The 14,181-nt window shown below is 37.1% G+C and overlaps 1 protein-coding gene and 1 long non-coding RNA gene across 18 annotated transcripts in view; one reads left to right on the plus strand and one right to left on the minus strand.

Annotated features, from left to right (window-relative positions):
• LOC112204985 (solute carrier organic anion transporter family member 1B3-like) overlaps nt 1-14,181 on the plus strand; it is a 112,462-nt gene that overhangs the window by 49,681 nt on the left and 48,600 nt on the right. For all 15 annotated transcript variants that reach the window (XR_008538257.2, XR_008538259.2, XR_008538258.2 and 12 more), the window contains 2 exons: nt 11,412-11,654; nt 13,939-14,103. Coding sequence is in view for 11 of the 15 variants with exons in the window: in XM_054663104.2 (XP_054519079.2) it covers nt 11,412-11,654; nt 13,939-14,103 (408 nt within the window). In the remaining 4 variants the exon portion in view is untranslated. The remainder of the gene's footprint in view (nt 1-11,411; nt 11,655-13,938; nt 14,104-14,181) is intronic.
• Nucleotides 9,773-14,181, minus strand: part of LOC104001494 (uncharacterized) — a 213,941-nt gene continuing 209,532 nt past the window's right edge. For all 3 annotated transcript variants that reach the window (XR_010147990.1, XR_010147991.1, XR_673307.5), the window contains 2 exons: nt 12,657-12,780; nt 9,773-11,237 (listed from right to left, as the gene is read on the minus strand). This is a non-coding gene — a long non-coding RNA (uncharacterized LOC104001494). The remainder of the gene's footprint in view (nt 11,238-12,656; nt 12,781-14,181) is intronic.

Below are 14,181 nucleotides of genomic sequence, written 5' to 3' on the forward strand. Positions count from 1 at the left end.
CATTTACTCCTCATCCACTATAATCTGCTTTACCACTAATAAAACACAATCAACTTCTATGTAATTTACTAATTGTAATGGATATTTTTCTATAATTTATTTTAATGGATATTTCTACTACTTGTTCCATTTTTTTCTTCTTAGATTTTTTTTTAAATAAGTACCTAAAACTCAACCTGTCAAAAGCTGGTCTCATCGTCTGATTTCCAAACCCACTTTGTTTCCTGTATTCCCTCTCTTGATGAATATCTGTACCTTAATTCAATGACTGACTGAATTACTATGCCCTGTAATCTCACACTTCCCTTTATTTAAAATTGGAAAAACTTTTCTCTCTTTTTTATTTTTATGGTTCTCAAAGTCTCTTTCAACATGTGACTTTTCTCATGTAACCCTTACTTCATCATTTCCATTGGTCTCAAATTCGGTGCTCCTATTAATCATCAAGAGCATGCCTTTATTGTAGCCCTTCTCACAACAATCTATAAATATTTGCATACTTACCCACCATCTCTTTGAGAACATGACAGAATCGTGTCTGTGTTAGCATATAATAACTCATCAGGGTTTGTGAATAAACAAATATGATTTTCTATCTCTTGAGGACTTAAATAGATCACTCCAAAGAGACCAAAGGATTCATTCCAAGATGGAATAGCCATTATTGTAGGCCAAGAAATCATAAAGTGTTTTCTATTATAAAACTAAAGCAAGTACCTGATGATATGTTTTATATCTTCCATGTTAGACATGTGGCTTAGTGTAGCTACACATTATGTACATCATTTTTACTCATTTGCTCTACTTTAATCATTGCTTTTAACACTGAGTACAAAGTAAGTGTTGAAGGTCTTTAGGATAGTAGTTTTGTAGCCTCTCTATTCAGAAATAAGCACACCATTTTAGAATTCATGGTGATTCAACTTCTACCCCTGACTCTTCAGACCTTATCACATCTTCTCTTATTCTGTGAGAAGCATGAAGTGAACTTATGATAAAGTATACTTTGGTAAATTTTAATTCCTACAGGATCCAAAGACATAAATGAGTAAAGAGTATCAAGGGCAGGAAATTAGGGTATGATGGTTAGAATGGGGAGAGTTGTTGCTGGTGCACTACTCTCCCCATACACACCAAAACTCATGTGCTCCCCAGCTCTGGTCTATACTTTTCATACAGAATTTTGGCACCGGCATTAATAAGGCTTTCTGATTGGTTTTCCAGAGAATCCAGGAACCAAGATTTTAATGTAGAATTTTCCAATTTTTAAGATTGTGTGTGAGCCACGGGAAGCACTAGCAGGACATATATAGCTTGGTTATGACCTTTAGTTCCTATATATAGACCAGTGAAAGAACCAAAAACAGTCATCAAAATTACATTTCTGACAGGTGATAAATAAACACTTAGCATGGATAATGGAGTTACTGATTTAACTAGTCATTTCCTGAAGTCTGCCTGAGTTGTTGATTATGAAACAATATGATCACATAAATCAATTTTAAAACCAGATCAGTCCATACTAGCAAATAATATATTTCTAAATAGTTTTAAATCAATTCAATATTTTTTAATGTCAATGATTTTTCTTATAGATCAGAGTAATGGCATCAGTTAAGTTTGCTACAAACTTCTATGGTGTGTGTTTCCGTGTGTGTACGCTTTCTTAATCTTTATTATTTTTATTTTACTGAGATAAGAACCATTAAAATGGACTCTACCTCCCAAAAATACAATTGAACCTTGAACAGCACAGATTTGAACTGTGCAGGTCCACTTATACATAGTTTTTTTGATAAATGTATTGGAAACATTTTTCGAGATTTGTGATGACATGAAAAACCTTGCAGATAAACTAGGCAGCTTACAAATACAGAAAAAGTTAAGAGAAAATTAGTTATATTGTGAATACATAAAATATATGTAAATATTATTTTATAATTTACTACAATAAAATATGCACAAATCTATTATTAAAAGTTAAAATTTGTTAAACTTTACACAGAGAAACTCTTATAGACCTTACATGATGCCATTCCCAGTCACAGTATTAAATCATAACTGCATAAAATTAACTGTAGTGCCTACTTCACTGCTGTAAAAATTCTGTAACCATCTCCTGTTGTTATTGCAGTAAGCTCAAGTGTTGAGAGTATTTATTTAAAATGCCATGTGTCATTCATCATCTCCATATGAGTAGTTTTCATCACTCTCCAGTAAGTGATGAATCACAGTAAAAAGTGAACCCTTGTGTTTTCTGCGTATTTTTCATCCTGTTTAGTGCTGTAACATCAACCTTAAGTAACACTGTGTGAGCCATATGAAGTACCACTAGTGATGCTGGAAGTGCTCCCAGAAGCAAAGAAAAGTCATGACATTATAAGAAAAAGTTGAATTGTTTAATATGTACTGTAGAATGAGCTCTGCAGCTGGCCACTGTTTCAATATAAATGTATCCAGTACAAGGACCATTGTAAAACAAAAACAAAAACCCACACACAGAAAAATGGATCAACATGAAGCCTCACTGCAGCTACAACATTGGGCACATAAACCTGTCCTTTTAGTGCAATAGCTTTTTATATCATATTGAAAATTCAACTTTTATGTAGATGCAAGATTGCTATCAGAAAGGCATACCTGTAGACTCGAAACATGATTCAAGAAAAAGTGAAGTCATTATATGACAACTTAAAGCAAAAGGAAAGTGAATGATTTAAAGCTGGAGAACTTCATGCCACTAATGGATAATTTGAAAATTTTCTAAAGAGGTTTGCCTCAAAAAAGTGTCAATATAACAGGAGAAGCAGCTTCTGCCACTTAGGAGATAACAGAAAAGTTCTAAATGGCATAAAGAAAGTCATTGAGGAGAAAGGACATCTACCTGAGCAGGTTTTTAATCTGATGAAAGTGCCCTATTCTGGAAAAAAAATACCACAAAGTAAACTTATTAATAAGGAAGATAAGTGAGTACCAGTATTTAAGGCAGGAAGGGATAGGCTAACTAACTCTGATGTTCTGTGCAAATGCAGTGGGGTTTATGATCGGAACTGTTCTTACCTATACAACTGCTAATCCCTAAGCCTTGAAGGGGAAATAATAAAAAACAGTTGTTAGTCTTTTGGTTGTATGACAAGAAGGCCTGAACAATAACTTTTTTTCTGAAAAGTTATGACAGTTTCCTTCCATGCTTTGTTCTTGAAGACAGGAAGTACCTTGGCAGGAAGGGTTTACCTTTTAAAGTCCTTTTGATAATTGGCAATGCTCTTGGTCATCCAGAACCTCATGAGTTGAATACTGAAGATGCTGAAGTGGTCTGCTTTACCCCAAACTCAATGTCTCTAATTCACCCTCTAGATGTGGGGTCCTAAGGACATTTAAGGCTCATTATACATGTTACCCTATAGAAAGGATTGTAAATACTGTGGAAGAGAACCCCAATAGAGAGAACATTATAAAAGTCTGAAAAGATTACACCGTTGAAGTCGCCATCATTGTTATGTAAAAAGCCACAAAAGCCTTCAAACAGGAAACAAATTTCTACTGGAGAAAACTGTCCAAATGTTGTGCATAGCTTCATGGAATTCATAACCATTTAAGAAAATTATGAAGAGATTGTGGATATGGCCAAAAAAAAAAGGTGTGGAGTGAAGAATTTCAAGACTTGGATCTTGGAGACATTCAAGAGGTAACAGGCACATCAGAGGAATTAACAGAAGACAACTTGATGGAGATAAGTGCTTCTGAACCAATGTCAGATGATGAGGAAGAAGACATAGAAGCAGTGACAGAAACAAATTGACATCAGACAGTCTGGCAGAAGTGTTCTGATTATTCAAGACTGTTTTGATGTATTTTACAACATGGAAGCTTCTGTAATGTGGGCACTGAAATGAAAGCAAACAGTGGAAGAAGGATTGGTATCATATAGAAACATTTTCAGAGAAATGATAAAGCAACAAAGTCAAATAGAAATTATGATGTATTTCTGTAAAGCCACACTGTGTGTACCTGTCTTTCCTGTAGAAATTATGATGTGTTTCTGTAAAGCCACACTGTGTGTACCTGCCTTTCGTGTCTTTCTTTTTCCCTCCTCCACTGCCTCTGCCTCTACTACCCTAGAGAAAGCAAGAACAATGCCTCCCCTTCCTCCTCCTCTACCTATTCAATGTGAAGAGATGAGGATGAAAAGCGTTATGATGACCCACTTCCACTTAATGAATAGTAAACACATTTCCTTGTGATTTTCTAAATGTCATTTTCTCCTGCTTATTTTATAGAAAGAATACAGTTTATAATACATACAGCATGCAAAATATATGTTGACTGTTTATGCTATTGGTAAGAATTCTGGCCAACTATTAGTGCTAAAAAAGCACTTGATAAAATTCAACATCCCTTCATAATAAAAGCCCTCAAAAATCTGGGGATAGAAGGAACATACCTACCCAAATATATCTACAGATTCAAGTTAAGTTTTTGGGGAACCAAAAGTTATAGACAGATTGTCAACTGTGTGGGGGGTCAGCCACCCTAAATCCCATGTTATTCAAAGGTCAACTGTACAATACAGTATTATTAACTACAGGCACAATGTTGTACAGCAGATCTCTAGAGCTTACTCATCTTGTATAAATGAAACTTTTTATACCCATTGACTGGGAACTCCCTATTTCCCCTTTCCCACAACCACTGGAAATCACCATTCTACTTTCTGCTTTCATGAGTTTGACTCTTGTATGCCTCACATAAATGTAATCACTCAGTTGTAGGGACCAGCCCCACAGAGTCGGTGGGTCTCTCGCTGTGTGTGGAGACGAGAGAGTGTAGAAATAAAGACACAAGACAGAGATAAAAGAAAAGACAGCTGGGCCTGGGGGACCACTACCACCAAAGCGCAGAGACTGGTAGTGGCCCCGAATGTCTGGCTGTGCTGTTATTTATTGGATACAAAACAAAAGGGGCAGGGTAAAGAGTGTGAGTCATCTCCAATGATAGGTAAGGTCATGTGGGTCACATGTCCACTAGACAGGGGGCCCTTCCCTGCCTGGCAGCCGAGGCAGAGAGAGAGAGGAGACAAAGAGAAGGACAACTTACACCATTATTTCTGCATATCAGAGACTTCTAGTACCTTCACTAATTTACTACTGCTATCTAGAAGGCAGAGCCAGGTGTACAGGATGGAACATGAAGGCGGATTAGGAGCGTGACCACTGAAGCACAGCATCACAGGGAGACGGTTAGGCCTCCGGATAACTGCGGGCAAGCCTGACTAATATCAGGCCCTCCACAAGAGGTGGAGGAGCGGAGTCTTTTCTCAACTCCCCTGGGGAAAGGGTGACTCCCTTTCCTGGTCTGCTAAGTAGCGGGTGTTGTTCCTTGACACTTTTCGCTACTGCTAGACCGTGGTCTGCCTGGCAACGGGCGTCTTCCCAGACACTGGCGTCACCGCTAGACCAAGGAGCCCTTCTGGTGGCCCTGTGTGGGCATAACAGAAGGCTCGCACTCTTGTCTTTTGGTCACTTCTCACTGTGTCCCCTCAGCTCCTATCTCTGTATGGCCTGGCTTTTCCTAGGTTATGATTATAGAGCGAGGATTATTATAATATTGGAATAAAGAGTAATTGCTGCAAACTAATGATTAATGATATTCATATATAATCATATCTAAGATCTATATCTGGTATAACTATTCTTGTTTTATATTTTATTATACTGGAACAGCTCGTGTCCTTGGTCTCTTGCCTCGGCGCCTGGGTGGCTTGCTGCCCACACTCAGTATTTGTTCTTCTGTGACTGGCTTATTTCACTTAGCACAATGTTGGCAAAGTTCAACCACGTTATCACATATTGCAGGATGTCCTTTCTGTTTAAGGGTGAATAGTATTTCATTATATGTATATATCACATTTTCTTTGTTTATTCATCTCTCTGTAGATATTAGGTTGTTTTCACATTTAGACTGTTGTGAAGAGTGCTGCAATGAACATGCAAATGGAAATATCTCTGTGAGATCCTGATTTCGATTATTTTGGATATACACCTAGAAGTGAGATTGCTCCATCATATGGTAGTTCTATATTTAATTTTTTGAGGAAACTTCATACTATTTTTTATACCAGGTGCACGATTTTGCATTCTACCAACAGTGTATAAGTGTTCAAATATCTCCACATCTATGCCAACACTTTTCTCATTCTTTATTTTTGATAATAGCCATCCTGATGGGTGTATGGTGATACGTAATTGTGCTTTTGATTTGTATTATTATCATAATAAGTGATGTTGGATATCTTTTCATATACCTGTTGTTCATTTCTATACCTTCTTTGGAGAAATTTCTATTCAGGTCTTTCACCTATTTTTAAATCAAGCAATTATATTTTTTTGCTATGGAGTTGTAGGAATTTTTTGTACACTTTAGAAATTAACACCTTATCACATATATGCTTTATGAATATTTTCTCTTATTCCATATGTTGCCTTTTCACTCTTTTGATTATTTCTTTTGCTGGGTAGAAGCTTTTTAGTTTGACCAGTTCCATTTGTCTAATTTTGCTTTTGTTGCCTGTGCTTTTGGTGGTACGTCCATGAAATTATTGTCAAGACAAATGTAATGAAATTCTTTCTCTAAGTTTTATTCTAAGAATTTTATAGTTTCTAGTTTTAAATTTTAGTCTTCAACATAGTCTGAGTTTATTTTTTCAGTATATATAAGATAAGGGTGTAACATCATTTTCTTGTATGTGAATATCCAGTTTTCTCAATAGCATTTATCAGAGAAACAGTTATTTCACTATCGTGGTCCCTTGTCAAAGATCAGATGACTGTATACACACAGATTTCTCTGGGCTCTGTATTCCATTCTATTGGTCTACATATTTATCTTTATGCCAGTACTGTAATGTATTAATTACTTTAGCTTTGACATATATTTGTAATCAGGAAGTGTGAACCATCACTTTTGTTCTTTCTCAAGGTTGCTTTGGCTATTTGAGGTCATTTGTTGGTTTCATATGAATTTGAATCTGTGGATATATTTGGGTAGGTATGTTCCTTCTATTCCCAGATTTTTGAGGGCTTTTATTATGAAGGGATGTTGAATTTTATCAAGCGCTTTTTTAGCATCATTTGAAATGATCATATGATTTTTACCTTTCATTCTGTTTATATAATGTATCAGATTTATTGATTTGCATGTGTTGAACTAACTTTGGATCCCAGGATAAATCCCACTTGGTCATGATGAAGGATCATTCTAATGTATTGTTGAATTTGGTTTGTCACTATTTTGTTGAGGATATTTGCATCAATATTCATCAGAGAAATTGGCCTGTAGTTTTTTTGATGTGTGTTTCTTTGATTTTGGTATCAGGGTAATATTGGCCTCACAGAATGAGTTTGGAAATATTCCCTGCTCCTCCATTTTTTGGAATGGTTTGAATAGTATTGGCATTAATTATTTCAGTCTCTTTGTTAAATTATCTGATAGTTTCTGAATTCCTTCTCTGTGTTATCTTGAATTTCTCTGAGTTTCTTCAGAATAGCTATGTTGAATTCTCTGTTTGAAAGATTACATATGTCTGTTTCACCAGGATTGTTCCCTGGTGCCTTATTTAATTTGTTTGGTGAGGTCATGTTTTCCTGTCTCATCTTAGTGCTTATGTTATTCATCAGTGTCTGGGCATTGATGACTTAGGTATTTATTGTAGTCTCTGTTGTCTGGGTTTGTTTTTGCCCATCCTTCTTTACTAGGCTTTTTAGGTATATGAAGGGACTTTGGCCACAACCTCAATAATACTGTGGTTTTTACAGTCTTAGAGAGGTACTGCCTTGGTGGCCTTGGAAAGTATATGGAAGAATTCTCTGGATTATTAGGCAGAGACTCTTGTTCTCTTCCCCTGCTTTCTCCAAAGCAAATGTAGTCTTGCTCTTTCTGTGCTGAGCTGCCAGGAACTGGGGGTTCACTGATGCAAGCAAGCATCCTTGTGGCCCCCCAACCACTGAGACTGTCCTGGGTAAGACCTGAAGCCAGCACAACACTGGGTCTTGCCCAAGGCCCTCTTTAACTACTGTCGGGCTACCATCTATGTTAACTCAAGTTCAAGGGCTCTACAATCAGTAGTTGGCCAAGCCAGCCAGGTTTGTATCCTTCCCTTCAATGCAGTGAGTTCCTCTAGGCCTCAGGCTGGCCTACAGATGCTGTCTGAGAGCCAAGGATTGGAGCAAAAAACCTTAGCAATTTACCTGTAATAGATACTCTATTTTACTGTGGCTATGCTGGCACCCAAACCACAGCACAAAGTTCTTCTTGCTCTTCTCTCCCCTTGCCACAGGCAGAGGAGCCTCTCCCTGTGTCCACCACCACCACAGGCCCAAGGAAGATTCTGCCAGACCACCACCCATGTTCAATTAAAGCTCTAGGGCTCTTCAGTCAGTTTATTATGAATGCTGCCAGGTCTCAGAGACTCATCCTTCAGGGCAGTGGGTCTCTTAGTCCAGGACTAGGCTATTGGACAGCATTTCTAGACTTGCCTCTGGCCCAGGGCAGGTCTAGAAATGCTTTCTAAGAGCTTAGTCCTGGACTCAGGGACCCCAAAAGCCTTCTTGTTGCTCTGTTCTACTGTAGCTGAGCTGCTACCTAAGGTGCAAGACAAAGTCGCCTTTATTCTTCCACCACTTCTCTTAAACAGAAGGAGTCTTTCACCATAACCACCACGGCTGGGATTGTGCTTGGTCACACCTGAAGTCAGCAAATCTCAGAGCCCAAGGCCCGCAGTGCATTACTTTGGTACCACTGCTGGTTATTTAGGGCCTGAGGGCTCTTTAGTCAACTGATGATAAATGCTGCCAGGAGTGGGTCCTTCCCTTCAAGGCAGTGGATTCCTTTTTGGCCCAGGTTGTGCCTAGAAATGTTGTCCATGAGTTAGGGCCTCAAAACTCTGCCTGGTGCCCTATTTTACTGTGGCTGAGCTGGTATTAGAAAAAATATTTTGCAATCTATGCCTTAGAAAAAAAAGAATCACCTCTCCAACTCTTCATGGACTGGCCTTATTGTAGGAAAAAACCTTCATCAATCAGCCCAGCCATATCTTCTTGGGCCTCTCAAATTTTCATGGTCGTCCAAACATCTTTGTCTTAGGATCCCCCAGGCATCTAGAGTATGCAGGGTCTTATCAGCACCTTTACACATTTGAGACAGAAGACAGTCCTTAGTCAACTCTTAGGAAAGTTTGAATATTTGGCATGCTGTCCAACTCTTTCCCTTCCCATGGAGAATTTGGAAGCTGAGATTTCTTACCTCATCACTCTGCTTAAATCTAGGGGCAGGAAGAACTTGGCAAGTGCCCATGTGCTAGTTTAAATCATCATTTTTGTGTTATTTATAGCACCCAGGGGCCAAGTGTATGCCTAACCTAAAGACAAGGAAGACAAAATACCTTTCCTTGATAGAACTCAGAAAAGATGAAATGTTATATATGTGGTCCAAATCTTTGTTTCCCCATGGAGGAGCTAAGAGCTGAGATGTTGTTGTTGTTTTTGTTTGTTTTTGCCTGCTCACTCTGCACTAACCTAGGGGGCAGGATCTGTGATAAATGTCCACATACTGGCTCATCTTTATTCTCTATAGTTCCTAGGTGTCTGGCATATGCTGGGTCCTGTCAGTACTTCGAGACAGATGAGATAGAAGCTAATCTATTGGGTAGCACTTGGAAAGGTTGAAATGTTGAATGTGCAGTCCAGCCCTTTCTCTCCCCAAGGATAACTGGGAGCATTTTTAAAAAATTTTATTTTACTTAAGTTCCAGGATACATGTGCAGAATGTACAGGTTTGTTACATAGGTAAACATGTGCAATGGTGGTTTGCTGCACCTATCAACCCATCACCTAGGTATTAAGTCCCACATGCATTAGCTATTTGTCCTGATGCTCTCCCTCCTTCTGCCCCCATGACAGGCCCCAGTGTGTATTGTTCCCCGCTTTGTGTTTATGTCTTCTCAGTGTTCGGCTCCTACTTGTGAGAACATGCAGTGTTTGATTTTCTGTTCCTGTGTTAGTTTGCTGAGGATAATGGCTTTCAGCTTCATACATGTCCCTGCAAAGGACATTATCTCCTTCCTTTTTATGGCTGCATAGTATTTCATGGTGTATATGTACCACATTTTCTTTATACAGTCTATCATTGATGGGTATTTGGGTTGGTTCCATGATTTTGCTATTGTGAATAATGCTGCAATAAACATACATGTGCATGTATCTTTATAATAGAATGATTTATATTCCTTTGGGTATATACCCAGTAAAGGGATTGCTGGATCAAATGGCATTTCTCGTTCTAGGTCCTTGAGGAATTGCCACATTTTTTGTTTTTTTCTTTTTCTCTCACACATTCGCTCTGTGTTAAGCCAGAGGGAAGAGCTGTGTCAAGTGTTCACATGCCAGTTTAAACTGCTAGTTTTTCCCAATTGTATGGTATAATACTGAGGAGGAGAATGGCAAGAGGATGTCTCCAATTATCTTACTGGTTTTTATGTATCTGGTTTTGTACTTTCCTGATGTATAGCAATCTCTCAGTTAGCTTCTGTATTTCTCACAAATGAAATTGTTCTGAATATTACTGTTGAATCAGTATGTTCATGGAGAAAAAGGTATCTGTGCTTCCTATTCTGGTATCTTGCTGATATCTCATGGATGCATTCCTATTACTTAAACTGTATATTTTCTACCTACTAAAATAACTCATTGACATTTGAGATATAGCATTTACACATTACTCTTATACATACTTTAAGGGAAATATAGTTGAAATAAAATGGTTACATGATTTCTCACATTTAGAGTCCAATATTTCTGGGTTACTCTTAAACTCAGATTTTCATTTTGCATAGTTTTTCATCCTCTGTGCTGTCTGGAGAGTTGCAAATGCAGGTTCCTGGGTAGTTAGGGTGCTGTGGATGGAAGCTCCTTTATTGTCTCTAAGTATTTTTTGCCAGCTGCTTAAATTTTATTTCTGATGCTTTCTTGACCTCATTAGATGATTCCAACATTTTCAGACAACAGTGAGGATTCATATTTCTTCCATGAATAGTTATTAAATGGTCTGAGGAGTTAAATGTCCAATGATGACAGCTGTCCAGTCATGAAATCTGAAAAGCCACCAAGTGCACACAAGATCAGGCAATGCGAACAGTGTCATGACTGACTCCTGGACAATAGCAATTGCAAGATGTCATCAACCTAGTTTCAGAGATAACAAAATATGAAAAGAAGAAAATAGTGTTTTAGAATTGAAAGTAAACATTTGGTTTACTTTCTTCGTCTATGGAGGACTGCAATCATTATCATTATTTCCCAGAACCTACTGTATTTCAAAATGATTTTTGACTGGCTTCTTTTAACTGTTTCTCCTAGGCACTATCAGAATAACTCCTAAGGACTCTCGTTGGGTTGGAGCTTGGTGGCTTGGTTTCCTTGTGTCTGGACTATTTTCCATTATTTCTTCCATACCATTTTTTTTCGTGCCGCAAAATCCAAATAAACCACAAAAAGAAAGAAAAAATTCACTATCATTGCATGTGCTGAAAACAAATGATGATAGAAATCAAACAGCTAATTTGACCAATGAAGGAAAAAATGTTACAAAAAATGTGACTGGTAAGTGTTTAACATTCATTGTCAACTTGGAATTGTTAATGAAACGGAGAAGTGAGTAAAAAAAAATAAAGCATACTCAAATCATCTAGAGTTAGCTTTCTTCTCTGCTAAATTTAGCTGAATTATTTTTTCTAAAACTCCTATTAAAATTAACAAATATATCTTGAGTACATAAAAAGGGGAAGAGGATTAGGTTTCTGCTCTTTAGAAGAGAGAAACCAATCAAAGGCTACAAACATCTGTTGCTTATAAGCCAAAGAGTATATATTCATTTTAATATAATATAGTATAAACTGTGAGGGTTTAAAGGATTATAATTTTTCATTCATTTATTTATTTAACAAATGATACCAGCCATCATACTATTCCCTGGCAATAGAACATTGCCTTTATTTTTTGAGAACCTAGTGGATTATATTAAGTATATAGATCACTGTAATAAAGTATCTTAAGTACTATGGTAGGTTATATTTAACTATTCTCAGGTGTAGAGATGAAATAAGGGGAAGGAAGTCAGGAGAGGAGTCTGTCTAGGTAATTAGAGTAAGATTATTTTTCTTGGTAATTAAAATTACATCTTATTAAATTAATTTTTATATATGAATTAAAATTATATATATACATATATAATCTTACCTAAGTATTCAAAAATGAAGTGAAAAGCAACATCAGTAATTAAGATATTTGGAGTCAATAATGTGAATTAGGATTCTTTACCACTTGATAGTGGTGCCTCTTTCGAATATAAGCCATATGGGCTAATGGAGTACCATTGAGAAGCAGTAATCAAGAGAATGATCTGGCAGCTGTCAGAGCAAGATATATCAAATGGTAAGGTATTGACAGCAGTTTTCAGATTAGGGAGAAATGGTGAAGTAGTAAAACCTGAAGCAGTGCAACCAACACTTAAACCCTTGGCACTTTTTAAAGTTTTCATTGAAGTAAACTTAAAAACTTTCCAAAGTAACCCATGTTCTTTCTCTCATCAGTTCCTTCACTTACCTTTTTTGTTGTTGTTGTTATTTTCTCCTCTCCACCACACTAACCCAAGAGCAATGGGATGGATGCTGGAGACTTGTATATTCACTCGTGAGAGTGGATTGCTCAATTTCAGCTGCGTTGGTAGCTTGAAATTGTCCATGGTAGGAGAATTTACCATCATGTATTACCATGGAAATTGAAAAATATCACAAATCAAGTTTGTTTCCCAGTGAATCTGTTATTAAACATTTACCAGCACATCATTGATAAGTTTTTGTAGTTTAACATGCATACTAAAAACAGCGTATCAAGGATTTTTTATTTTGTCTATGCTATGTTTCTACTTTAATCAAATCCATAACAATTGATGAATTTTTTTTTTTTGAGACAGTCTCGCTCTGTCACCCAGGCTGGAGTGCAGTGGTGCAATCTTGACTCACTGCAACCTCCACCTCCCAGGTTCAAGCAATTCTCCTGCCTCACCCTCCCGAGTAGCTGGGACTACAGGCACACACTGCCATGCCCGGCTAATTTTTTGTATTTTTGTAGAGACGGGGTTTCACCGTGTTGGCCAGGCTGGTCTGGAACTCCTGAGCTGAGACAATCCACCTGCCTTGGCCTCCCAAAGTGCTGGGATTACAGGCGTGAGCCACCATGCCCAGCCAATTAATGGATTTTCTAAACCTATAAGGACCAGGGTTGACTGTGAGCCCAAAAAGAATAAAGAAGATAATAAGGTGCAAAAAAAGGGGCAACTGTAAACATTTTCTATATTATGAACTGTTTTTTTAAGGGTAGTGACGTGAATAGTAAAGCGAATTTTAATTAGGTGCTCATTAGGAATGGTTAAAATACTAAGTACCTATAGTCAGAAAAAAAATTAGATTTATCCCATATATTCTTGAGTAGAACTAAGACTAATTGATTAGAAAGCGAAGAAAATTCCAGTTCATTACAAAGACAACATGTAAATAATGAGAACTGTTCAAAAGTTGAGCAAATTGCTCTCAAGTAGCGTAATGTCACGAATTGTTTATTGATCCATTTTTTAATGGATCAACATTGTAGTGAGTTATGATTGTATAGAAGTTCAGTTTAGATGACATCTGAGTTCCTATTTACCTCAAAAATTTAACAATTTGGTTAATTCACATGTTCCATTTATTTTGAGCAAAGGTCGCGACTCTCTTAGAAAGCCTCACAAATCATTTGTAACTTTAAGTCTTATATAACTTATATTTACAAAATTCAGATATTAATATATATTTTATTATTAAAATATGTTATTTTTATAACTCTATAGGTTTTTTCCAGTCTTTGAAAAGCATCCTTACCAATCCCCTGTATGTTATATTTCTGCTTTTGACATTGTTACAAGTAAGCAGCTTTATTGGTTCTTTTACTTACGTCTTTAAATATATGGAGCAACAGTATGGTCAGTCTGCATCTCATGCTAACTTTTTGTTGGGTAAGACATATTTTTTACCTGTTTGCTTGATAAATGAAACACTGCTGAGTACTTGTGTTCCAAGTCACATTTTATTAT

The sequence above is a fragment of the Pan troglodytes genome, chromosome 10 (assembly GCF_028858775.2).
Source record: "Pan troglodytes isolate AG18354 chromosome 10, NHGRI_mPanTro3-v2.0_pri, whole genome shotgun sequence".
Lineage (NCBI taxonomy): Eukaryota > Metazoa > Chordata > Mammalia > Primates > Hominidae > Pan > Pan troglodytes.